At 32.5% G+C, this 25886-nt stretch overlaps 1 protein-coding gene and 1 long non-coding RNA gene across 3 annotated transcripts in view; both read right to left on the bottom strand.

Annotated features, from left to right (window-relative positions):
- Window positions 1–990: 990 nt before the first annotated feature.
- LOC134691408 (uncharacterized) lies at window positions 991–9866 on the bottom strand. 2 transcript variants are annotated; one of them, XR_010102124.1, is made up of 6 exons: window positions 9611–9866; window positions 7161–7249; window positions 5205–5384; window positions 4546–4604; window positions 3604–3711; window positions 991–1201 (listed from the first exon to the last, which is right to left on the bottom strand). It is a non-coding gene; the product is annotated as an uncharacterized LOC134691408 (long non-coding RNA). The 2 variants fall into 2 exon arrangements; XR_010102123.1 differs by lacking the exon at window positions 4546–4604.
- An 8397-nt stretch (window positions 9867–18263) lies between these two features.
- LOC134691410 (uncharacterized) overlaps window positions 18264–25886 on the bottom strand; it is a 35398-nt gene continuing 27775 nt past the window's right edge. The window contains exons 6-8 of the mRNA XM_063551939.1: window positions 20277–20542; window positions 19419–19446; window positions 18264–19047 (exon numbers count right to left, since the gene is read on the bottom strand). Of these exons, the coding sequence (XP_063408009.1) occupies window positions 18515–19047; window positions 19419–19446; window positions 20277–20542 (827 nt within the window). The 3' untranslated portion in view covers window positions 18264–18514. The remainder of the gene's footprint in view (window positions 19048–19418; window positions 19447–20276; window positions 20543–25886) is intronic.

Raw genomic sequence — 25886 nt, 5'->3', positions numbered from 1 at the left:
TGGGTGTACCCTAAATAGTTATCAAAGGTACCAGGATTATAATTTAGTACGCCAGATGCGCGTTTAGTCTACATATATCACAGGTAAAATAGCTACGGATGTTTTACGTCCGTAAAAAATCCGTAATACGTCCGTATTATACGGCACGTCTACGGACGAATAGTACCACGGACGTAAAACGTCCGTTGCTTTTCATCCGTAAAACGTCTGTTAAACGTCCGTAATACGGATATTTAGTACCACGACCGTAATACGGATGTTTTGTACCACGGACGTATAACGTCTATTATTATTATGCATTATAATATATTATAGTATATAGTATAGTTTGATTTGTATGTAACAGTTGCATTGTATTGCTGAGACTTTTGATGGAACTGTCAATGACAAAATGCTTTTCTTTATTTTAAGGGGATGATACTTTTTATCTACATTTCCTTATATAGTATCCTAGTGTTCTATCTACAATTTGTTTCTGGTGCAATACAAATACAAGGATTTTGACATAGAACTTTCTGTCATACAGTACACCACTTGTTGTTTAACAAGTTGAATATTGATGATAACTCTGATTTAAAATCTTTTTAAACATTCTACATGAATATTCAAGAGTAAATCAACAATAATCAGAAGTATTTCAGTGCTGGTCTTTGGTTCATACTTTGCTTTCATGTATTAACTTGATAAAATAAGGCTCTTAGTTTCTCAATTTGTCATGTCCAAACCTTTTTACAACACACTTTATAGTTGGGTTTTTTCATTGTTGGAGGACATATGGTGACCTATAATTGCTCACATCATGTGAACTCTGTTTGATATTTTTCTCATTGGCAATTCAACCAAATTTCCTTACTTTTATAGGATCTTTTTTAAATTCTATATCAAGAGTAATTGATCTCCAGAGTATAAATTGAGAATACTGAAATGTTTCCTTTTTACAGTTTTGAATGTATCCTTTTTCTTCAAACTTTCTTAAAACAAACATCAATCTTCTTCAAAGTTCAAAATTTTATTTCCAAGGATTTTTATTCACATTCTAATTTCTTTACTTTCCAAGTCTATGAATGTCAAAATAAATGTCTTCTTTGTAAATTTAAATGTTCTATTTTTTGTAAAACTCCCAAGTTTGTGAGGTCTTCCATGTCCTGTATTCATGGTACATGTATTGGTTATTCTTCACCATATTCACTGTGGATGGTATCTGAAATTAAATATTCATAAAAAAATATAAAATCTAACTTCCATGAAGTAATGTTATAATAATTAATAGTGTAATACACTTAAGAGGTCCCAAACAGCCTACAACATATATGCCTATTGCAAAATGTTAGTTTAGCATGTTAAAATAAGTTGTTTTGCCAAGTGCAGAGATGGGAGTGCTGAGGTCAAACCCTGAACAGTTGGGGTAAAAATGGACAAATTATTAGCACCTGATACAGGTCAGAATTTTGATTGTAACTAAATATTTGACAAATAATAGGTTTCTCTGACAAAGAATAAATATGATAAATGGAGTCAAAGAACTTTAATTAGATATCTGATTTGAATTTATATCCATTTTTTGCTTTTGTGCACTACACTATGCTGTTGCAAATTGACCTCCCCCCTAATAATATTGGAACATTTTTTTAATTTTATTTTCAATATCGTACGATGATGTGATTTTTGGGGGTTGTGTAAAAACTGCTGTCATGTCCATGTTTATTGTACTTTTTGTTGTAAGGTTGCTGTCAAACTAATGTAAGCCTTTCCTTTTAAGAAATCTTAAAAGAAAGTTGTGTGTGTATTCACTGTCTCATATACCAATGTGCAGAAACATTATCAATAGATTACTCAAACAATGGGCAAATGATGGAGGAATTATGATTAAACTACCATAACCCTAACTAGGAAGAGCTTTTATTAAATACAAGCTGTAGGTTGAACAAGTATTTACAAAATTGTGAAAGCATGTTAAGCATACATCTCATAGGTAACCTGTGCCTCAATAAGACCTAAGAGTGCACATGCTGACCATGTATTTTATGTTTAAAATCTTTAAAATAAAGGTATTAAAGTTACTAAAAGTATTACAAAAATGCTTGTTATCACTGAATGGTAAAGATTGTTTTAATTTATCAGTTGGTAGTAAAAAGTGAATATACATTGTATAATTGTATAAAACACGGATTTAAGTTGATTCAACTACTATTCTGGACGAAGAAAGATAACACCAATTAAAAAATGTCTTGCTATTGCACAATATTGTGCAATTAGATATTTCTTGCTTACTATTCTAGACAAAGAAAGATAACTCAAATTTAAAAAAAAATTGCTATTGCACAATATTGTAACACAATATTGTGCAATTAGATATTTCTTGCTATTGTGCAATACTGTGCAATTGAAAAGACTTGCAGTATTGTGCAATAGAAGATTTCTTGCTATTGCACAATACTGTGCAATGGAAAATTTCTTGCTATTGCACAATACTTCATATTATAATTTTAGATCCTGATTTGGATCAACTTGAAAACTGGGCCTATAATCAACAAGAGTGCACACACTGAAATGTCTCGCCTTCTTTACTAATCATTGATATTATGTTGATAGTCCTAATAATAAAGCTTTATTACAACTGACTCATAAACTTTACATAAACCAAGAAAACTAAACATTGACCTTTGAACCATGAAAATGAAGGTCAAGGTCAGATGAACCATGCCAGGTAGGCATGTACAGCTAACAAATCTTCCATACAACAAATAAAATTGACTTATTGCTTATAGTTTAAGAAAAACAGACCAAAACACAAAAGTTTAACACTCAGACTGAGCAATGAACCGTAAAAAATGAGGTCAAGGTCAAATAAAACCTGCGCGACTGACATGTAGATCATGAAATATTTCAATACACCAAATATAGTTGACCTGATGCATATAGTATTAGAAAAAAAGGCCAAAACTCAAAAACTTAACTTTGACCACTGAACCATGAAAATGAGTTCAAGGTCAAATGACACCTGCCAGGCAGACACGTACACCTTACAACCATTCCATACACAAAATATAGAAGATCTATTGCATGCAGTATAAGAAAAACAGACCAAAACACAAAAAATTAACTATAACCACTGAACCATGAAAATGAGGTCAAGGTCAGATGACACCTGCCAGTTGGACATGTACACCTTACAATGCTTCCATACACCGAATATACTAGACCTATTGCTTATAGTATCTCAGATATGGACTTGACAACCAAAACTTAACCTTGTTCACTGATCCATGAAATGAGGTCGAGGTCAAGTGTAAACTGTCTGACGGGCAAGAGGACCTTGCAAGGTACACACATACCAAATATAGTTATCCTATTACTTATAATAAGAGAGAATTTAACATTACAAAAAATCTTTCCCCTTTTACAAGTAGTCAAATGCTATGATAGTCTGAATTTCTGACATCTCAAGTGTGTGTGTATGGAGCAGTAGGAGGGGGGCAGAGTAAGGCTTGATGCATGCATTGAATCAGAAAGTGAGAAAAATAATTAACAGTGTACATGTACAGTTTTAGGTAGATAACATCAAAGTATCTAAATTAACTGCAATTCTACAGATGAACTTACTTTGATATCAGTTCTGTTTTGCAGGACTTTCACACCTAAATGACATACATGTTCACCAGTGATATCAATCCTTGTCAATACTGTCCTTTCCTTTCATTTGGTAACAAGCTAAAATTGTATATATATATATAAATTAATCAAGAAGTCCAGACAAAAACTACATGTAGTATGAACCGATGCTCTGACTTAATTACAGAGAGATCCATACACTTAAACACAAGTAGTTGTCATGATTGTTTGGAAACTAGAAACATGCTTCTTTTTGGCCCTTTTTTGAAACCTAATTCCTACATATTATAGGCAATAAATCAAAACTTAATCCCAGCCTCCCGTTTGTTATATGGTACATTGTGGTACAATTTCAGAGAGATCCATACAATTACACATAAGTTATTGTATTGAAACTAGAGAAATGCTTGTTTTGACCCCTTTTTGGCCCTCAATTCCTAAACTTTGGTCCCATTACCCCTTAAATGAGTCCAAACCTTCTACTTGTGGTTTTAAACATTGCGGTATGATTTCAGAGCAATTGAAATACTTCTACATAAGTTATTATAGTATACTGAAAGTAGAAAATGCTTAATTGGGCCCCTTTTGAGCCCCTAATTCCTAATCGGTTGGGATCATCATCTCCAAAATCAATCCCAACCTTCCTTTTGTGGTATTGAACCTTCTGAAAAAGTTTCATGAAGATCCTTAAACTAAAGTTATTATCCGTAAACATGTGTGTCTTCAGACAATGATGACGCAGATGACATCATACCATTATATGATCCCAAAAATATTTTGGGGTCCTATAAATAAGTACTGTAGAACTTAATTTTCAATTACAAATCAAGTACTGTAAAATAAAGGAACTTAATATTATGATAATTTTAAAGTAACAAAATGGTACTAAATATTTCCAGTACTATATATTTTTGGTTCAGATATAGTACGTACCAATGCAAAAGTAGCTGTGTAACCAATTTCAAGTTCTTTGACTACATTTATTCAGAAACCTATAATATGTCAAATATTTATTTACAATCCAAATTCAGACCTGTATCAAGAAATTAGAAACTTGTCAACATTATAGGTTAAGCACTAAGGAGGATTATTGCATAGAAATATAATATGTCCAACAGAAAGTAACCAATAGTTCTAATATTTCACTGACCCAGTGCAATAAATCTTCAAAATTATTGCATGAATATTGGGAAATATTGTCCCTTGTAGAACATAAATCATTTTTTTTGGCACTTGCAAGCTCGTGCAATATAAAATCCTAATCAGGACAATTTCATGCAATAACCCTATTTTATTATTACAATTGCACAATATTAATTACTTTACCATAACTTATTTCTTGTTTTCCTTAAACTGACCTCATCATCAATCTCAACAAATTGTTTATGGTTTTGTAAAAAAAATAATTTCTCACTTCTAACTGTTAACATGGATAATTTTCAAACTTGCCCACAACAAGAATCAAAACTTGGAACTCTATGACTTAAAAATTTTAAAACAATTCTTGGTAACTACATGTACATGATTTACCGCATTTGAAAAGAGAACAAAATTTATATCAAATAAAGTCGTCATTTTTAATATAGACATACCTCTTGTTACAAACTTATTCATTGACTACTGCTCCTCTGTGCTCATATGTACATAAATCAATTCTATAATCTATGAATCCACTATATAATCTAGACAGCAATGACCCAAATGAATTCTGTCCTGTTGATTAGCTTCTCCTACTTCTAAAAGTACTTGTACTTGTACATCCATTGAAAATGCTAAAAGAAATAATGTTTAATGAAATAAAGACTTTATAATATCTGCCAAAATTGCATTTAATATTTGATCTAGCAAAATTGGCTGATATTAGTTTTGATCTTTAAACCCTTTCCTCCATAATGACGCCTTTTGACGCCACCCCCCTTACTCCATAATGACGCCTTTTGACACCTGTGTAGTACCTCAGTTGAAACACTTTGACGACAAAGTGTCTGCAGTTGACTTAATAAAATTTGTATCCAATATTAAAAGGAATATCATAGGAATATCTGACTTAAGTTTATTTGATGAAATAGTTGTTTTTTGCAATCCCTTAATACTTTTAAAGTCTATGTTCAGCATTTTATTAAAAAAATCCTATGCGAATCAAGTATGCAAAAAAAAAAATTCAATGGAGGAAAGGGTTAAGCTAGACCAACAAACTTTCCCTGAAAAAAATGATAGATCTTCTTAACCTGGTGAACATTTTAACCTCAGGTCAGATTTGCTCTGAATGCAATTGTTTCAGTGATACATGTATTTATATAAGCCAACCAGATGCTCCGCAGGGTAAGCTTTATACAACCGCAGAGGTTGAACCCTGAATGGCTAGGGCAAGTATGGACACACCATTCAAGCTGGATTCAGCTCTAAATTTAGATTGTGACTAAATAGTTGACGACACAGCATACAATGTAGGTTTCTGAAACAGAATGAATGTGGTCTAATGAACTTAATAAAAAAATTTGCCTTTGGGCAATTCACTATGCTGTTGAATATTATAATCCTCTTAAAAAAAATGTTTGAAGAAATTTTCTTTTTTTTTTATTAAATCTGAAATGAGAAAAATTGACCCGCCCCCAATTAAAGGATGTGGGTTTGACACCACAAACTACTAGTCTAGCTGCACCACCTTTTGAATGGGTCTGTCCCATGTTCAGAAGCCTTTTAGTGTAATTCAGTGGTGCCATTTGTCTTTAGTTGCTGTTTATCATATTTTGTTTTTTTGTTCTGCATTTTTTATATTTTGCATTGTATAAATCATGATCAGTCTTTTAGTTTGTATCAATTGTTTGAATTGATTAACAAATTTGTGATTCTCAAATAGGGTCTTTAAAACCTGAATATGCAGTATTGGTTCATTGTTGAAGGATGTAAAGTGACCTATTGTTGTTAACAGTTAACCTCAATGTCAACTGATATCTGGTGGAGAGTTTTCTTTTCTCGTTAAACAATATTTTATTTTGAAAATAGTAAGTTATGTAATTAAAATATTATTATCATTACAATATGACAGATTTATTAGGAGTGGAACAAGAGGCTCTCAAGAGCCTGAATCGCTCACCTTAATTGTTTTGGTTAAATCTCTCATTAATGATTTTTTTGGCTTTTCAATTTATTTAAATGTTCTTTGAATCATCCTATTTTCTTCAAAAGCAAAAAAAAATCATTTCTCCGAAAATGTATGTTCTATTTTAGCCATAGGAGCTATGTTTCTTGACATACAAGAAAATGAAATATAAAATTTATACTAGATGCTCTAAAACTTTTAGCAATGGCGACCATGTTTGTTGAATATTCAGTTAAAGTTTGGAAGTATTTGGCCTAGTAGTTTCAGAGGAGAAGATTCTTGTAATAGTTTACAACGACGACAGACGACGACGGACGCCAAGTGATGGCATAAGCTCACTTAAGGGCCAGGTGAGCTAAAAAAGTGAATTTACACTTTTAAAAATTCTTCTATTTTCTCATTCACTATCACCACATTTTTGTATTTTTATATAAACATTACGTACATGTAAAGCAGACCTTTCACCTTCTCAAGGAGTCCACTTCCTATGTACATTGTACAAGAGGGGGCCCAAACAGCATGATTTCGAGTCAGCTAAAAAAAAGTCCAAATAGATTACATTGGATTATGATACAGTAAATAAATACATAAATTACATAATAATTTAATAATAAATATGAATCTCCAATCATGGTTTAAGAAATAACACATCATTTTAAATCAATAGATATGATTCATGTATATATATTAAATTTTTATTTTTTATTTTTGTATCAGTGTTTTCTAATTTCTGGGTAGTATATACATTTTTTGTAGGTGTCCAAATAAGTGTGACGTCTTGAAAGACTATTATTTTTTTCTTTGACGCTTTTAATAGAGTAAGCATATTGAAGAACCCCAATTTTTGTTGAAATCAAACAAAGTTTAATTTTTTACACTTTGGACCTTAATGTAGACCAATTTAAAAACATGACAATACTGTGCAATTGAATATTTCTTGCTATTGCGCAATACTGTGCAATTGAAAATTTCTTATTATTGTGCAATACTGTGCAATTGAAGATTTCTTGATATTGCGCACTACTGTGCAATTGAAAATTTCTTGCTATTGCACAATACTGTGCAATTAAAGATTTATTGCTATTGCACAATACTGAATATAATAATTTTGGACCCTGATTTGAACCAATTTTTGTGAAAATCAAGCTAAAGTTTAATTTTGGACCCTTTCAATAGGACCAAAAATTAAGAATCTGTATACACGGTTAGATTTGGTATATATATCAAAGAACCCTTATAATTCATTTTTTAATGAAATCAAACAAAGTTTAATTTTGGACCCTTTTGGCCCCTAATTAATTGGGAACAAAACTCTCAAAATCAATCCAAATCTTCCTTTTGTGGTCATAAACCTTTTTTTTTAATTTCATAGATTTCTATTAACTTATACATGTTATACTAAAGTTTATATTGTGCAAACACCAAGGAAATGCTTATTTGGGACCTGGTTTTTTTGCCCCTAGTTCCTAAACTGTTGGGACTAAAGCTCCCAAAATCCATCCCAACCTTCTTTTGTGGTCATAGACCGCATGTTAAAATTTCATAGATTTCTGTTTACTTGTACTTTAGTTACTGTGGGAAAACATAGGAAAATGCTTATTTGGGCCTTTTGGGCCCCTAATTCCTAAACTGTCGAGACCAAAACACCCAAAAACAATCCCAACCTTCCTTTTATGGTCATGAACCTTGTGTTTATATTTCAAAGATTTCTATTTACTTTTACTTAAGTTAGAGTGTGAAAACCAAATGTCTTTGGACGACAACGACCACGCCAACGTAATACCAATATCTGATAAATAAATTTGAAGTATTCACTGTCTTCTGATTGGTTTAATAAAAGTATAAGTTATATTTTCAATGTTGTCAATTTTTATGGCGACACCCCTACTCCTACGTTGTGTATTCATACACCAACATGTGTGTGTGTGTTGCTCTTGTTAATATAAATAATATAAAAAGTTCAATGAGCCAATATCTGAAGGTGTTTAGAAAAAAAAACTTGGTATAATGGTTTGTTGCGGAATGACGGAATTTTGAACAAGGGTAAAACTAAATATGCTTTATGCCCCCCCAACTAAGTTGCGGGGGCCATAAAAATACTGATATATTGGGACTGTGTAAAAGCCTTTCAAGAAGTCGTAATTATTTGGACTACGTAGTCTACATAGGTACAAATTTATGTAAATAAGGGCAAGTTTGCAGACCTTTATTCTTTTATATATTATATCAAGGATTTGTATAGTATACTATACAAATCCTTGATTATATTCATTTTGATTTTACCCAAGTTGGGTGACTGGCCATTCTTAGAAGGAGTATATTTTTACAGATTTAACCCTTTTTTATAAGTTGAGCAATTTAAAAGCAGGGCGTGTTGGTAATAAGGAAGCCACCACTTGACTTTTATGGGGTGGGGCTACAATAAAAATGTTATAATCCTGTGGTTTTTTTTAAATTGAAATATCTGTCCTGTCAGTTAATTTTTCAATATTTTCGTTCCTGGTTTATTATACAAGTAAGTCTTTACATTAATTCTAGTTTTTTTATAACTTGTACAGAAATCCAGTTCCGCATATTTTTCAAATAACATCTAAGCACCCCCCTTTCCAATAAAACTAACTTGCATGATAGCTTAAACCAACAAGTGTGGGAACATTTATAGAAAGGGTTGCTAAAAAAAAGTAGGCCCTTTTGGCAGTGGGTCAGGTTAGACGAAATCACCAATTGTTTTCCATGGCCTATTAAAGAAGAGCTACGTTTCCGCAGCTACATGTATGTCAGCTGACTTTGACCGATTTTCGGGTTTGCATGCGATGAAATTTATAAAGTCAAATGTTTTTTTCGTGAATAGTACACCACTAGCATCTTCTTAAATATGTGCATGATAATATTTACCTTTCGTTGTGCTTTCCAAGTACAAAATAGTGGGTATGTATTACATCAAAAAGAAACACATTTCTTGTTTGTGTGCGTTTCGTTTACCGCTTTCTTCCAGTTAATCGACAAGCAATCCATTTCAATTTATCTGTTTAAAATAACTATTTGACCCAACAGTTTTGAAAAACAAGAGGTCCTCGTATTATCTATCGGACTACTATATTTCTTTCCATTCTTTTCAACTGTAAAACATGAATTCAGCAGCAGACGAGCGTCCATGTCCCAATCTCCGTACAGCGCTCGTTTCCTTTCCGTATACTTAGTACACTACAATACAATGACTATTTAGTGTAGTGATACGTAGTAAGTACGGAACGGATATGAGCTCTGCGCCGGAGATTGTCCATGTCCATGGATGAGTTGCGTCATAGTGTAAAAAACGGCAACGGTGATATTTCCGGGTTTTCGTATTCCACTTGCCAAGCTTTCATTATTCATACATCTATACTATTAAACGAGAAGACCTCATTTTGGGTGTCGCTTCTCTTCTTTCCCCAATAAATTGATCAACACGCCTCTGTGTCCTATAGGTACAGTGCGTAGTGCCATTTGTCATCCATTCATATGATTATTCAGATTGAGTTATTTTTGGAGAAAAACGAGAAAAAAGGCATCCGGAAATTGTCCCGTCATTGGACGAAATTATAAGTCAGATTAGACTTCCGGTTTGCGTTTTTCTGTAAACTTTGAACATACATATACAAAGAATAAAGTGTATTTTTAGAATTCTATCTATCATTTTCAAGTTTACTATCCAAGGCAGTCACAGAGTTTATTAAATAGAGAGGGTCTGTATACTATATCAAAACTTAGAATTGAAAGTAAATACACTATATTTATAAAGTAATGAATGTTCATAATATACAGATACGCGCTAAAAATATTCATGTGAACTTTTGATACCTTTTCTGAAATTCTCCAGTCATTAAATCTTTCACAAAATTCATTGATTACAAAAAAAAGAAGATGTGGTATGATTGCCATGTTGAGACAACTCTCCGCAAGAGACCAATTTGACACAGATATTAACAACTATAGGTTACCGTACGACCTTCAACAACGAGCAAAGCCCATACCGCATACTCAGCTTTAAAAGGCCCCGAACTGACAATGTAAACAATTCAAACCATAAAACTAGAGCCATATTTATGTACAAAAAAATGAACAAAAAACAAATATGTAACACATAAACAAACAACAATCACTGAATTACAGGCTCCTTACTTGAATGTTCATAACATACTAAATGTATGTTCATATTGAAGTTGATAGAAAACCAAATAAACATCTGCGCCATGAGTGCATGATACGCCCGACATCTTATGTGGAAGTTATATGCAATAATCATAAATAGTATTTGAGACAAGACGGGAAACCCCCCACCCTGGTTTTTTTTTACAAAAAACTAAATATCACTAAAATAAAACTTTGAATCAAAACCAAGAAGTATACAGATCTTTAGATTAATATAACAAAGAAGTGTGTAAAGTTTTAAGCAATAATCATAAATTATTTTCGAGATACGGCGCGACATGTAAAAAAGACTCCCCTGTTTAACAAAATACTCAATAACTCAAAAATAAAATTTTGAATCATCACCAAAAAGTATACAGATCTTTAGATCAATATAACAAAGAAGTGTGTAAAGTTTTAAGCAATAATAAAAAATTGTTATAGAGATACGGCACAACATGTAAAAAACCCTCCCCCTTTTTTACAAAATACTCAATCACTCAAAAATGAAATTTTGAATCATCATCAAAAAGTATACAGATCTTAAGATTAATATAACAAAGACATGTGTAAAATTTGTAGCAATAATCATAAATCGATTTTGAGACATGGCGTGACATGTAAAAAAAACCTCCCCCTTTTTTACAAAATACTCAATAACTCAAAAATGAAATTTTGAATCATCATCAAAAAGTATACAGATATTAAGATTAATATAATTAAGAAGTGTTTAAAGTTTTAAGCCATAATCAAGAATTGTTTTTGAGATACAGTGCGACATGTGAAAAAAACACCCCCCTGTTTTAGTTACAAAGTGCCGTAAATCAAAAAGTTTAAATCTAATTTTCACCAAAAAGTATACAGATCATTTTAGCATCATAAGAAACAACTATATAAAGTTTCATGAAATTTGGATAAGTCGTTCTCAAGTTACGTCGCGACATGTTTACGCCGGACAGACGGACGGACGGACACCGGACATGTGTATACCATAATACGTCCCGTCAAAATTTTGACGGGCGTATAAAAATGGAAATATTGGAAATAAAGGAGGAGGGATAAAAAAAGCATTTTCCTGTCCCCAATAACCTATGACTTATGATACTTTTGCTGAAATTCTCCAGTCATTCAATATATTACAAAATTCTTCCAACAACACTTTACATACTTTAAACTGCGCTCTGAATGCCCGCGATTTCGCGGGTGTGTTCTAGTATATATTAAATTACGATCATTTACGATCAATATTTTTTACACATGGAAATAAGTATTTCACACACTTCAGGAGACAACATGTCAAGAAGAACTTGCAACAGTCAAATCGAAATATATGTTTAGCACATGCTATTCATATTACAGTAATGAGTTAAGTAAGACATGACACAATACTGTGAATAATTTGGTGATGTAGGTGCTTCATAATCCAAATATTTCAGTCATTATACATGACAAACATGTATTTCATTCACTTTGATCACTAAATTAACAAGTTTTGTTTTAATCAGCTTAGTAGTTTGAGAGAAATTAAGTATAAATTAAAGCAAAATCTAGAGCGATTTTTGCAAAATTTTGTCAAAAATAAAACCAAAGCATGCCGTATCATGAAAGAATATAGTGTAGAGTACTGATAAATTCTCGAATAAATGATTATTATATTCATCTTAGAATCTGCATACAAACAGTTGAATATTGAATACAAAATGATTTTTGATCATTTTTATATGATGAACACCACTAAAGTAACTTTTTGTTTTCATTACAAGATCTCTTTGGGCCACGGTCCTTTATACCTCTAACTCCTGCAATTTTTTACTTTTAGGCTAATAAATCAAATTTTTGAGGCTACATGTTCACTTATCATTCAAGTGCAATTGAAAGTTTACCAATCGGACAGACCTTCTTTTGTAATCATCATTTTTAGGAAACATCGAAGTTTTCTTCTGTCTCCTTGATTTACTCTATATACAATTAAGGTTTTACAACAAATATTTGAATAGCCAGTGCTACATTATCACCCTAATAGATCCTTGAAATTGCTAAATTTTGGACTTGATCATCAATTGTTCAAAAGTTAAACAATATATTTTGTTTTATAATTCTCCTCCTATATTCAACGGAAAGCTCACCAGATCTTGTGTACGACATCAAAAGTTCAATGTTGAATAAACAAAACTTAATTGAGTTTACCTAGTTTTTTCACTGCCTCTCCCCTTCTTCACTTAATTTTGGAAAAAATGATTGAATATACATGTAAATTTGATGTGGGATAATCAAAACTTGCAGCAATGTTTACCCATCCACCACCCTCCCAAACTATTTGATTTTTTTTTTATCCTACATCAAACTTTTGATGTCGTCAGTGTATCCCTTGTGTTATCATGTTTGTCAATATGTCGAATCAAATCAAAAGTGTACTTACTAAATTTTCAATTGAGACGTAGGTTGCCAAATTTTGAGCAACCCCGGGAAGTTCCGAACTGTTCACTATTTACAATCAGTACTTGAGTTAACTCTTTTATTTTGTATGTTCATGTTGCACACATTCAGATGCGAATAAAGGGCACCCTCAGGCCTGCCCCTCCCCATTTTGTTGGAAATATTTGATTGATAGTGCATGTATATGGACTATCACTTATAAGTTAAGCATGCAGAGGTGAATTTTGAGGGGCCAGGACATTAAGTTGATTACATAGGAAATCACTGAAGCATCACCGGAGCAGACCCCTCAGTTAGGAAGTCAGTGGGCCCCACTTATGAAAATTTCAGGATTCGCCGCTGGCAATGCATGACAGTTGTTTTAACAGTCAGTGCCCCCAATCCCCTTTATAAAAAATTCTGGATCAGTCAGTTTATGTTTAATGGTAAGTTTAAATATTGATGTTTTTATCTTTTATTCTCTGTCTTTAATATCTCGTTTGATTTGATTTTTGGTTATAAATCAATTTAATTGGTACCCCCTTTCCAATCTCATCGTTAACAATAGACCTATATCAAAAGGCCCTTTACTGTAATTTTCTATCTTGCCAAAAAATACTTTAAATAGTAACCCCTTTCTTCCCATAACTACTGGTTTCAAAAATGCTTGCTTGAATCACAAATAAAATAGAAGCAGGTAATTTGTTTTTATTCCACACCGAAGGAGGATAAATGTATGATAAAGGTTAATTTCAGCGGCATTATTCTACATACATTGATTCTGAGACTACTTTAACATATTCTAAGGGCGGGTTTAGGGACGAAGTAACACCATGTGACTATTGCAATTGGTTGTGATTAAAACACGATAAGAGTGTTTCCTTCCCCCTGCATCTTATGATCCTCATGGAACAGTAGAACTACTTCAGACATTAAACAATCTGAAACTTTTCAGGTACTTTCTATATGCTCATGTGCAATATCTTGTTAGCATAGTTTTGTACTTGGACAGATAATCAGAATAATCAACAATCATATATATTAGACAAGTGCAACAGTCAGATCTATTGCCATTGGTCTCATGTGTAGAAACCTGGTTTGAGGTAATTTTAATATTCAGCCTTGTACAATATATATATACATACAGTCATTTTTGCTAAAGCATTACAAATAAGGTTATATGCTAGATGTTTTAATTTATATTCTTTAACTGCATCAATGGCAATTATTTAACCATGTATCCATTATTAGTTGGTTGTTGGAAAGACACCAAGCACTCTTTGTATTTATAATTCAACTCAGGAGCCTGTAATTCAGTGGTTGTGGTTTGTTTTTGTGTTACATATTTGTTTTTCGTTAATTTATTTATTTAAAATGAGGCCACTTGTTTTCTCGTTTGAATTGTTTTACATTGTTTTATCTGGGATTTTTATAGCTGACTAGGCGTATTGGCTGTGCACATTGTTGAAGGCCGTATGGTGACTTATAGTTGTTGATGTCTGTGTCATTTTGGTCTCTTGTGGACAGTTATCTTATTGGCAATCATACCACATCTTCTTTTTTTATATTAATTGTAATATTAAAACAACCTTTAAAAAAATTTAAAATGGACAGATTTTTTTTAATTTTTTTTTTTTCCAATTAGATCAAATAAAATAATATATGTGTCACCTATAACCTCTTTGAAAAAATAGGATAGGTATGGATTTTTTTTTATTTTACATTAATTCTTATCATTGACCCTTCATGCTCTTTGGGCTGATGGGAGAGAAATTCATTGCTTATTTATAATAAAAAAAAAATTACAGTACACTATTTCTAGGCTTAAAATATAGGGTAAAATGTAGTTGCCAATGGATGTTCTTAAGGAACAAAAGTTTATTATTTTAATAATAAAAAATCACTTCATACATGCATGTACATATGTACTCATATTATGCTAATATTTAAAGTTATAGCCTTGAAGCAGAGATTTAATATACATATGTATGTCTGGCATGCAGAATGTTGAAAGCAAGTTAAGAACTTTACTTTATACGTGTATTTGCAGTCGTGCATATATCATGCATGGTACTTTTACATCTTTGAATATGAAACGGACGTAATACGGATATTGCAGAAACGTCCGTAATACGTATGTTTAAGATACGTATGTGAAACGGACAATCCGTTTTACGTCAGTTTTTACACGTACGTTTTACGGATGTATATTTACAGACGTTCTACGGACGTAACCGTTTCATCCGTAATACATCCGTTTTACGGATGTTTTACGGACGTTTATTACCACGTCCGTGAAACGTCCGTAGCTATTTTACCTGTACTTATAAGACTCATCAGTGACGTTCATATCAAAATATTTATAAAGCCAAACAAGTACAAAGTTGAAGAGCATTGAGGACCCAAAATTCCAAAAAGTGGTGCCAAATACGGCTAAGGTAATCTATGCCTGGGATAAGAAAATCCTTAGTTTTAAAAATTAAAAGCAAACTAAAAATAACTAATAAGTTATATAATCCTGAACAAACACTAAAACTTTGAAGAAAATGATATCAAAGCAATGACAATTTTAAATAAATGAGAAATACATTCATTCATTTTATACTTAAATGGCTACAAAATGCTTCATAAACACCATATAATGGCCACCAATTGTGTTAATGAACATGTAAATGTATGGAAATATAACTAGAGGCTCTAAAGAGCCTGTGTCGCTCACCTTGGTCTATGTGCATATTAAACAAAGGACACAAATGGATTCATGACAAAATTGTATTTTGGTGATGGTGATGTGTTTGAAGTTCTTACTTTACTGAACGATTTTGCTTCTTACAATTATATCTATCATGAACTTTGCCCATTAGTAACAGAGAACTATATTTGGTTAAAATTTACATAAATTTACCAAATTAATGAAAATTGTTAAAAATTGACTATAAAGGGCAATAACTCCTTAAGGGGTCAATTGACCATTTAGGTCATGTTGACTTATTTGTAGATCTTACTTTGCTGAACATTATTGCTGTTTACAGTTTATCGCTATCTATAATAGTATTCAAGATAACCAAAAACGGCAAAATTTCTTTAAAAATTACCAATTGGAGGGCAGCAACCCAACAACCAGTTGTCCAATTCATCTGAAAAATTCAGGGCAGATAGATATTGACTTGATTAACAATTTAACTTCTTGTCAGATTTGCTCTAGATGCTTTGGTTTCATAGTTATAAGCAAAAAACTGCATTTTACCCCTATGTTCTATTTTTAGCCGTGGCGGCCATCTTGGTTGAATGGCCAGGTCATCGGACACATTTTTCAAACTAGATACCCCAAAGATGATTGTGGCCTAGTAGTTTCAGTGGAGATTTTGTAAAAGATTACTTAGATTTATGAAAAATGGTTAAAGATTGACTATAAAGGGCAATAACTCCTAAAGGGGTCAACTGACCATTTTGGTCATGTTGACTTATTTGTAGATCTTACTTTGCTGAACATTATTGCTGTTTACAATTTATCTCTATCTATAATAATATTCAAGATAATAACCAAAAACAGCAAAATTTCCTCAAAATTACCAATTCAGGGGCAGCAACCCAACAACCGATTGACCGATTCATCTGAAAATTTCAGGGCAGATAGTTCTTGACCTGATAAACATTTTTATCCATGTCAGATTTCCTCAAAATGCTTTGGTTTTTGAGTTATAAGCCAAAAACTGCATTTTACCCCTATGTTCTATTTTTAGCAGTGGCGGCCATCTTGGTTGGTTGACTAGGTCACGCCACACATTTTTTAAACTAGATACCCCAAAGATGATTGTGGCCATGTTTGGATTGATTTGGCCAAGTAGTTTCAGAGGAGAAGATTTTTGTAAAAGATTACTTTAATTAACGAAAAATGGTTAAAAATTTACTATAAAGGGCAATAACTCCTAAACGGGTCAACTGACCATTTTGGTCATGTTGACTTATTTGTAGATCTTACTTTGCTGAACATTATTGCTATTTACAGTTTATCTTTAACTATAATAATATTCAAGATAATAACCAAAAACAGCAAAATTTCTTCAAAATTACCAATTCAGGGGCAGCAACCCAACAACCAATTGACCGATTCATCTGAAAATTTAAGGGCAGATAGATCTTGACCTGATAAACATTTTTATCCCCATGTCAGATTTCCTCAAAATGCTTTGGTTTTTGAGTTATAAGCCAAAAACTGCATTTTACCCCTTTGTTCTATTTTTAGCCGTGGCGGCCATCTTGGTTGGTTGACCAGGTCACGCCACACATTTTTTAAACTAGATACCCCAAAGATGATTGTGGCCAAGTTTGGATTAATTTGGCCAAGTAGTTTCAGAGGAGAAGATTTTTGTAAAAGATTACTTTAATTAATGAAAAATGGTTAAAAATTGACTATAAAGGGCAATAACTCCTAAACGGGTCAACTGACCATTTTGGTCATGTTGACTTATTTTTAGATCTTACTTTGCTGAACATTATTGCTGTTTACAGTTTATCTCTAACTATAATAATATTCAAGATAATAACCAAAAACAGCAAAATTTCTTCAAAATTACCAATAGAGGGGCAGCAACCCAACAACCGATTGACCGATTCATCTGAAAATTTCAGGGCAGATAGATCTTGACCTGATAAACATTTTTACGCCATGTCAGATTTGCTCTAAATGCTTTGGTTTTTGAGTTATAAGCCAAAAACTGCATTTTACCCCTATGTTCTATTTTTAGCCGTGGCGGCCATCTTGGTTGGTTGACCGGGTCACGCAACACATTTTCTAAACTAGATACCCCAATGATGATTGTGGCCAAGTTTGGTTCGATTTGGCCCAGTAGTTTCAGAGGAGAAGATTTTTGTAAAAGTTAACGACGACGGACGACGGACGCCAAGTGATGAGAAAAGCTCACTTGGCCCTTCGGGCCAGGTGAGCTAAAAAGTACAATGAAAAAGAAAATGATAATACAAAAGTTATCAAAAGTTTGTGCTAACTGTGTGATTAATTTTGATATTCTATCAACTCCCTTAATAGTGGTCATCCCCAAAAATCTTTAAAAATGTAATGATTTGTTTGACTTTGTTTACATCGGTTGATTATTTTTAAAGATTACATTTTGTGTTTATACTAGGTAAATATATAAAATAATTTCAAAAATATGTTGCCATTTACAATTTTTGATGCAATGACACTTGAAAGAGTTACGATTTGTCACTTCTCTTTCCTTTCGGTGGCAGATTAGTTTGTCTTAGCTTTCTCTGTGTAGTTGGTGTCACTTTCTTTACTGCTACAGGTATCCTAGATGGCCTAATAATGTTTCCCTGACGTGGTGTCTGTTTATCAAATTTTGATGTTGCAGGAACATGTTTTACTGTTATTTGCTTTGGAATTGCTCCTTTACTTTTATGTCCGGTTTCTTCTGAAGCTTTAAGTGTGTTTATATCTACATTTCGCATGATTTCCTCCAAACATGTGGTCCCTCTTCCAATATTGAATAAAGCTTGAACAAGCACTTGTAATGAAGGTTTGACTGTTTTCTCCTCTTTCCAAGTAAATAGTACTTCCCTGTTCTGTGCTGCTAAGTCTCTGGGATTATTGCTCTGTATATTTTCCAAATTGGCAATGGATAGCCCAATTGCTGTGCCAAGTTGGAAAAATACCTGACCAATCTGTGGAGCTAATGTATCTAGTATTTCTTCTGTTGGAATTAAGTCCAAGTAATCAACAGGAATATCTGAAAACGAATTAGTAATTATTTAACATATATTCTCTTTTTTTTTATATATAGACTAGACCGTTGGTTTTCCCGTTTGAATCTTTTTACACTTGTAATTTCCTTCCCTTTATAGTTTGTTGTTCCGTGTGAGCCACGGCTCTGTGTTGAAGGCCGTACCTAGACGTATAATGGTTTACTATAAATTATTATTTGGATGGAGAGTTGTCTCATTGGCACTCATACCGCATCTTCCTATATCTATATACGATTATTTTGAAATATATACTGTTATACGTATATTCATTGATCTGAGAAAATATGATAAATGCGACATCCTATTATATAATTTATGTATGTTGTACTAATACTTCCCATTAAAGTTAACATACCCGTTTCTGCTTTTCTGACTCTTCTTACCTGCAAATAAAAATTAAATGTTCACACAAAGATATGTGTTCCCTTTGTGTAATTTGGAAAGTATAAGATAATAAATATTGAAATTAAAATGGTAATATTCATCCATGTTCGCTTTGCGGAAGAACATCGACGGCCCTGCTCTTTACTGGTGTTCAAAATTTAAGTTCTGCACCAAACACAGAATTACCAGCGTTTGAACTCAAACCACTATTATATATTGGTTCTTGCAATTTATGAGTTTTTAAAACCCTTTCAACTTAACACAAGAAGGTGCAAGGCCAAATAAAATAACATTGGTATATTTGCATATTCAACAAAGAAGAGAATAGTACTCATGACGAGAAATTCGTTTTGTTGATCTGTATCTGGCAAAATTTGAAAGGTAAATATAACTTGCCTTGCTGATCATTGTTTGTGCTATAGAATGTCTTTTGTTTAATAGAATTGTTGTCATAAATGACAGAACGCAAAAAACAATGCTCACCAAATAGCCAACAGAATCTTTTTTCTTTAAAGTTTTTATGTATATGGATGATTGGTGGAGACTTGTTTGCTCTAGTTTGTTTTGTATTGAGACTGGACTTTTAACTCTATTTTCTACTTTAGCCATGTAAGCTAATTAGACAAGCAAGTGATGTCATTTAACATATTTTGTAAACGAGATACTTTAATGATGATTGTGGATCAGTGTGTGGTTTAATTTGGTGTAGAGGTTAAAAAGGAGAATACATTTGTTTTCATAAATGTTGGGAAGAGCTCACTTGACCCTTTGGGACAGGTGAGCTTAGAAAGTATAAATGATATGCAAATGTTTAATTGCGAAATCTTACTTGACATAACACATGTGTTGATATATCCATTTTGGTCAGAGCTTCTTTCAACGCTTTGAATTTTCTTTTCTTTTCTTTCATGTTTGATAATACCAGAAACTTTGCTAGTTTTATATCGTTTGGATAATTGTGTGAGGTATCATCCCATTCCTCAGACATTTCAAGATATGTAACTAATTCAAACATTTGGCTTGATGGACATTTCATTGAAAAACGCAACAATTCAAGATCACTTGGTATCTGGTTTAAAGCATCTTCACTTAAACCTGAAAATAAAAATATGGTTATTGGTATCACAAATTCATTTGCCTTACTATTTATATATTTAACACTCCGAAACGATTCACAACATAGGACGGATCATATATAACGAAGGACGCTTGAAAAACTCTTGTATGATCTCTAGATTCGTCGCCACTGGATTATGGTAATGCGTTGATGAATGGTGTGAATGCCTCCAGTCTATCCAAACGTAAGCGTGTTCAGAACACTGCTGCCAGGCTATTAACCCGCAAAAACGTTTGAACATATAACTTCAACACTTATGACTCTTCATTGGCTGACATTTAAATTCCGATTCCAGTACAAACTGTTGTTCGAGGCATTCAAAGCCTTGCATGGACTTGCACCTTTGTATCTGAGGGAAATCATACATAATAACAAACCAGCATGATCGTTTCGATCTAAAAATGATGCTTAAATCGATATGTCAAAAAAAAACACGGACCAAAATGTATGGTGAACAGAGGTTTGATTTGGCGACCGGGACTCAGCGGAATAGCTTTCCAAAAAATCTTCGAAATGATCAATCGCTAGAACTATTTAAGAAAGAACTAAAGATGCACGTATTCAAATTGCATTTGTAATCGCTTATAGTTAAGACATGGAACTGTGATTGATGGTATTTGACTGATGTTGATTTTTAATATTTTGTACATTTTACTCCGATTTGATGTCTTTCTGTATAAAAGAAGGATGACAGATACCAGAGGAACAGTCAAACTCATAAATTGAAAATAAACTGACAACGCCATAGCTAAAATAAAACAGACAAACAGACAAATTTTAGTACAAAAAAAACCATAGAAAACTAAAGACTGGGCAACACGAAACCCACCAAAAACTTAGGGCGATTTTAGGTGCTCAGGAAGGGTAAGCCTTTTACACATGTGGCACCCGTTGTGTTCCTCATGTTGTTACAAACCCGGTCAATAGTCTTATTCGGTAAGTCACCTTCATGAAAAGGGAAGGGGGTTGTAGTTACGACGTAAGAAACATGTCCAAAATTATATGTGAAACAGTCAACCAACTCGTTATTGTGTTCGTAAAATAGGCGAAGGGGTGATTTCAACATTACCATTTGAAACAATTGGTTTAATAGCTTCCTTGTGAGCAGTAATACTAATTTGATATCCCATTTTATAATCAGCCGATGTCTTTTAGTAATTGTTTTTAAGTTCAAAACAGTAGTAGCATTCAAAATTTTAGAAATATTTGGTTTGAATAACAAGTTTTGGAATTTTACGTATTCATTTATAGTTTTTTATAATTCATATTTTACCAAGTTCATTAGTTGATAAAGTTATGAGAGTCTTAACTCAATTTAACTTTTAAAGTTGATTTGGTGTTGTATGTTGTTAACATATATGTTGGTCTATTTTAGACTTTGTTGTTTCATATATATATATATGTATGAATTTGTGTATATTTGTTTTTATCATGTAAAGCCCCTAGAGTTATTGTAGTGTTATATAATGCGCTATAAAAATGTCTTGTAATAATAATAATAATAATAATAATAATAATAATAATAATAATAATTATTATAATAATAATAATAATAATAATAATAATAATAATAATAATAATAATAATAATAATAATAATAATAATAATATTAACAATAATAATTCATAATAATGATAATAATGATAAATCCATTGAAAGAAAACAACATTCAAGATACAGCAAACAATTGCAGTGGAGATCTTTAAACATTCACAGCTAAAGAGAAACATATAATTTTTGGAACCGTTGTTAAAAGGAAAATCTCACGTCATTACGAAAGTTTCGTCGGACTACAGGAAACAATGAGGGAGAAATCAGCACTGATGATGTCGTACATATTCATGAACACATGTTACCAAGAAGCAAATGAATTTGACTTTGTACTTTCTAACGATTCTATCAATCACATTTAATCGGACAAAAACATGTCAAAGTTATTAAGCATATTATCTAAAACTAAAATTGTTATTAATTCCCAATTATAGTCGTCCACTTTAAAAAAATATTTCTGGTATGCCTCTAAATCCTGAGCAATTCGCAACATCCAGGGCCACAACATAAAATAGAAGGTTGAATATTTCAAAAGAACATGATATGGTATAGCAAATGATACAAATGTCTACAAGAGATCACTTGACAAAGATGTACGCAAATAAAGATGACTTCATAGCATTCAACAATGATAAAAATCTATTCAGTTTTGTCAGCTACAAGCAAAACCACATAATAAAAGAATAGAGTTATGATGCCCCCCGCCTTGCACTTATTTTATATTACTAATCCATCATTGTATATACTTTTTCTGAGATATTGCTGATTTCAATGGTATAAGTTTTATATAAATCTGGCAAGAATTGAAGCAATGAGAGTGAAAGTGAAAAAAATTTGAAACCATACCATCTAAATAGACCAAACATATTGAAATTTCAAGATTTGATGAATACTAGAAACATCAGTATGCCGAATCATTTGTGCAAATTTATCAGACTGATTTATAAACAGCTGGACTCTTCGGGAAAACATTGTGTAATAACTATTATATTATATTGTATGCATGCATGTTTTTATATTAGATGTAGCTGGAAATATTTGTCAAGTTGTAGATCATACAAATGTATTAATTCTGACTATATTTTACATAATTAATGTTCATAATATCTCTTTACCATGGATTTTGGTTTATGAGAATAAAGATATATATAACTCGTTTTTAAAAGAGTGATAGTCTGCTAACTATATAGGCTATATTTGATTTTTATTTGATCTTGTCTTGCTGATCGTTTTTGTGATTAACAGTTTATATTTATCTCATATAATTTCATGATATAAAGCAAAACACCTTATAAAATATTAAGAAACTCGTCTTAAAAGGACTCCATTAGCAGAAGTCGGATAAATTCATCTATATTGTCTAAATTGAAGATCTTGTTTTTCTATCTTTCTATCATATTTTTTTAAGAATATCAGCAAAAACTTGAGTATTTGGTAAAAATCGTAGTATGAGGATAATAACTCTAACTAGATTTGCGATTGCAAGCAATAGCGGATGGCACCCTTCCCCTATTGCCAGGTGAGCGGTAGCCATGGTAACGGCGGCCATTTTGGAAATTCCAAACTCAAAACCAAGTCTACATTAGCTGAGCAACATTTGTTATAAGTTTCAATAAATTTGAAGCATTTTGAAGTTTTTCGTATTTTTGCTGTTTCCATGGTAAAGGCGGCCATTTTGAATATTCCAATGTCTAACCCCCGCTGCAATTTTTTCCCTCCACAATCATATACCATTTAATGTCTCAAGAATAAATTAAACATTGATGTTCTAGAATGTTCTGTGAAAATTCAAAGTTTTGACCTTTTTGCATTGTTTCCATGGTAACAACAGCGATTTTGGAAATTCCAACGCCAAATTCCACATCTTCCAATGTTGCTCATCGTTACTGTGAAGTTTCATTAAGTTTGGAACATTTTGAGATTTTTGAATTTTTTGGAGTAGTTTCCATGGCAACATAGTAGTTCCAATGAGTGCCAAAATCATCCAACACCTGTATATAGTGGGCACCTACATTGTATTAAAATATAATGATTCTGAGTTAAATAGTATCCAAAAAGTTCACCAAAACAAAAAACTGGATTTTTTCACATTTGTTCCGTTTCCATGGTAACGGCAGCCATCTTGAAAGTGCCACCCCCAAAAAGCAAATCTTCATTTTGTGGTTAACAATATGGTATAGTTCCATCTTCTTGGGGCCATTCATATGAGAGTTCCAGACTGGACAAAAATGTGTGGAAGAAAAATAAAAATAAACTAGATTTGTAATTGCTAGCAATAACGGATGGCACCCTTCCCCTCATTGCCAGGTGAGCGGCAGCCATTTTGAAAAATCCAAAGTCGAAGAATGCATTTACAGATGTCCAGTAACATTTTTGCAAAGTTTCATTAAGTTTGAAGCATTTAGAAATGTTTGCTGTTTCCATGGTTACGGCGGCCATTTTGAAAATTCCAACTACAAAATGCAACTCCGCACATGTCAGTCACTATTCCTATTAAGTTTCATCCAGTTTGCAGCACTTTATTTTTTTTGGAAATTTTTAACATTTGTGCTGCAACCATGGTTACAGTAGATAATTCCAAAATTCTAAAAGCGTACATCTCATTGCCACATGTCATGTTATATATCAATACAGTTTCATTTACTTTGGTTCAATACTCTCTGAGAAAATGCGGATTTTATGCATTTTTCCATAGGGTCAATGCAAAACTTGCCCCCAGTTTCCATGACAACGGCGGCCATTTTGGATTATCCAAATATTGTTTTGACATCTTAGCATACCGGGTAACATTTTTATAAAGTTTCATCCAGCTGAGGGTTATAACGAAAGAGTTACAATTTTTGACATTTTAGCTGTTTCCATGGTAACGGCAGCCATTTTGAAAATTCCAAAGTCAAACTGGAAATCAGCACATGCCAGTTAACATTCCTGTGGAGTTTCTTCCAGTTTGGAACACTTTGATTTTTTTCGCATTTTTGCTGTTTCCATGGAAACGGCGGCCATCTTTTACCATTCCATACCAAGGTGCACAACTTCAAATGGGGTTCCTCATTATAGTTGAGTTCCATAAACATTGGTCCGTTCAATTCTGAGAACTAACGCAGACAAAATGTGTGGAAGAAAAATAAAAATAACTAGAATTGCCATTGCAAGCAATAGCGGATGTCACCCTTCCCCCATTGCCACTAAGCGGTAGCCATATCAAAATAATAAAACAGTGAATACAGATCTATGAATTGCGATATATCTTTTTGTAAATTTTGAGTTCTTTTAGAGGATTGTCAAAAGTTTCACATTTCTTCTGTTTCCATGGCAACGGCAGCCATTTTGGAAATTTCAAAGTCAAAAGTCTCATCTGTACATGCCAGTTAACAATAATACTAAATTTCATTAAGTTTTGAGCATTTTGAAAATATTTGACATTTCTGCAGTTTCCATGGCAACGGTAGCCATTTTGGAAATTCCAACTTCAAAAATCTCATGCAGACCTGACAGTCAACAATCATATTAGGTTTCATCAATTTTGGAGCATTTTGAAATTTTGGAAATTTTTGACATTTTGGTTGGTTACTATGGTAACAAACTTTTCCAAAATTTTAGTGGCAGATACCACATTGGTTCATGGGAGGGACTATACCATCAGAGTTTCAATGGATTTGACCTACCATTTTAAGAGAGTAAATGCCACTTTTTAAGGTTTTTGAAGCATTTTTACCATTTTTGCATTGTTTCCATGGTAACGGTAGACATTTTCGAAATTCCAACGCCAAA

The sequence above is a fragment of the Mytilus trossulus genome, chromosome 11, assembly GCF_036588685.1.
Source record: "Mytilus trossulus isolate FHL-02 chromosome 11, PNRI_Mtr1.1.1.hap1, whole genome shotgun sequence".
NCBI lineage: Eukaryota > Metazoa > Mollusca > Bivalvia > Mytilida > Mytilidae > Mytilus > Mytilus trossulus.
The sequence above is the reverse complement of the archived record's forward strand: the minus strand, read 5'-3'. Positions and strand labels throughout refer to the sequence as shown.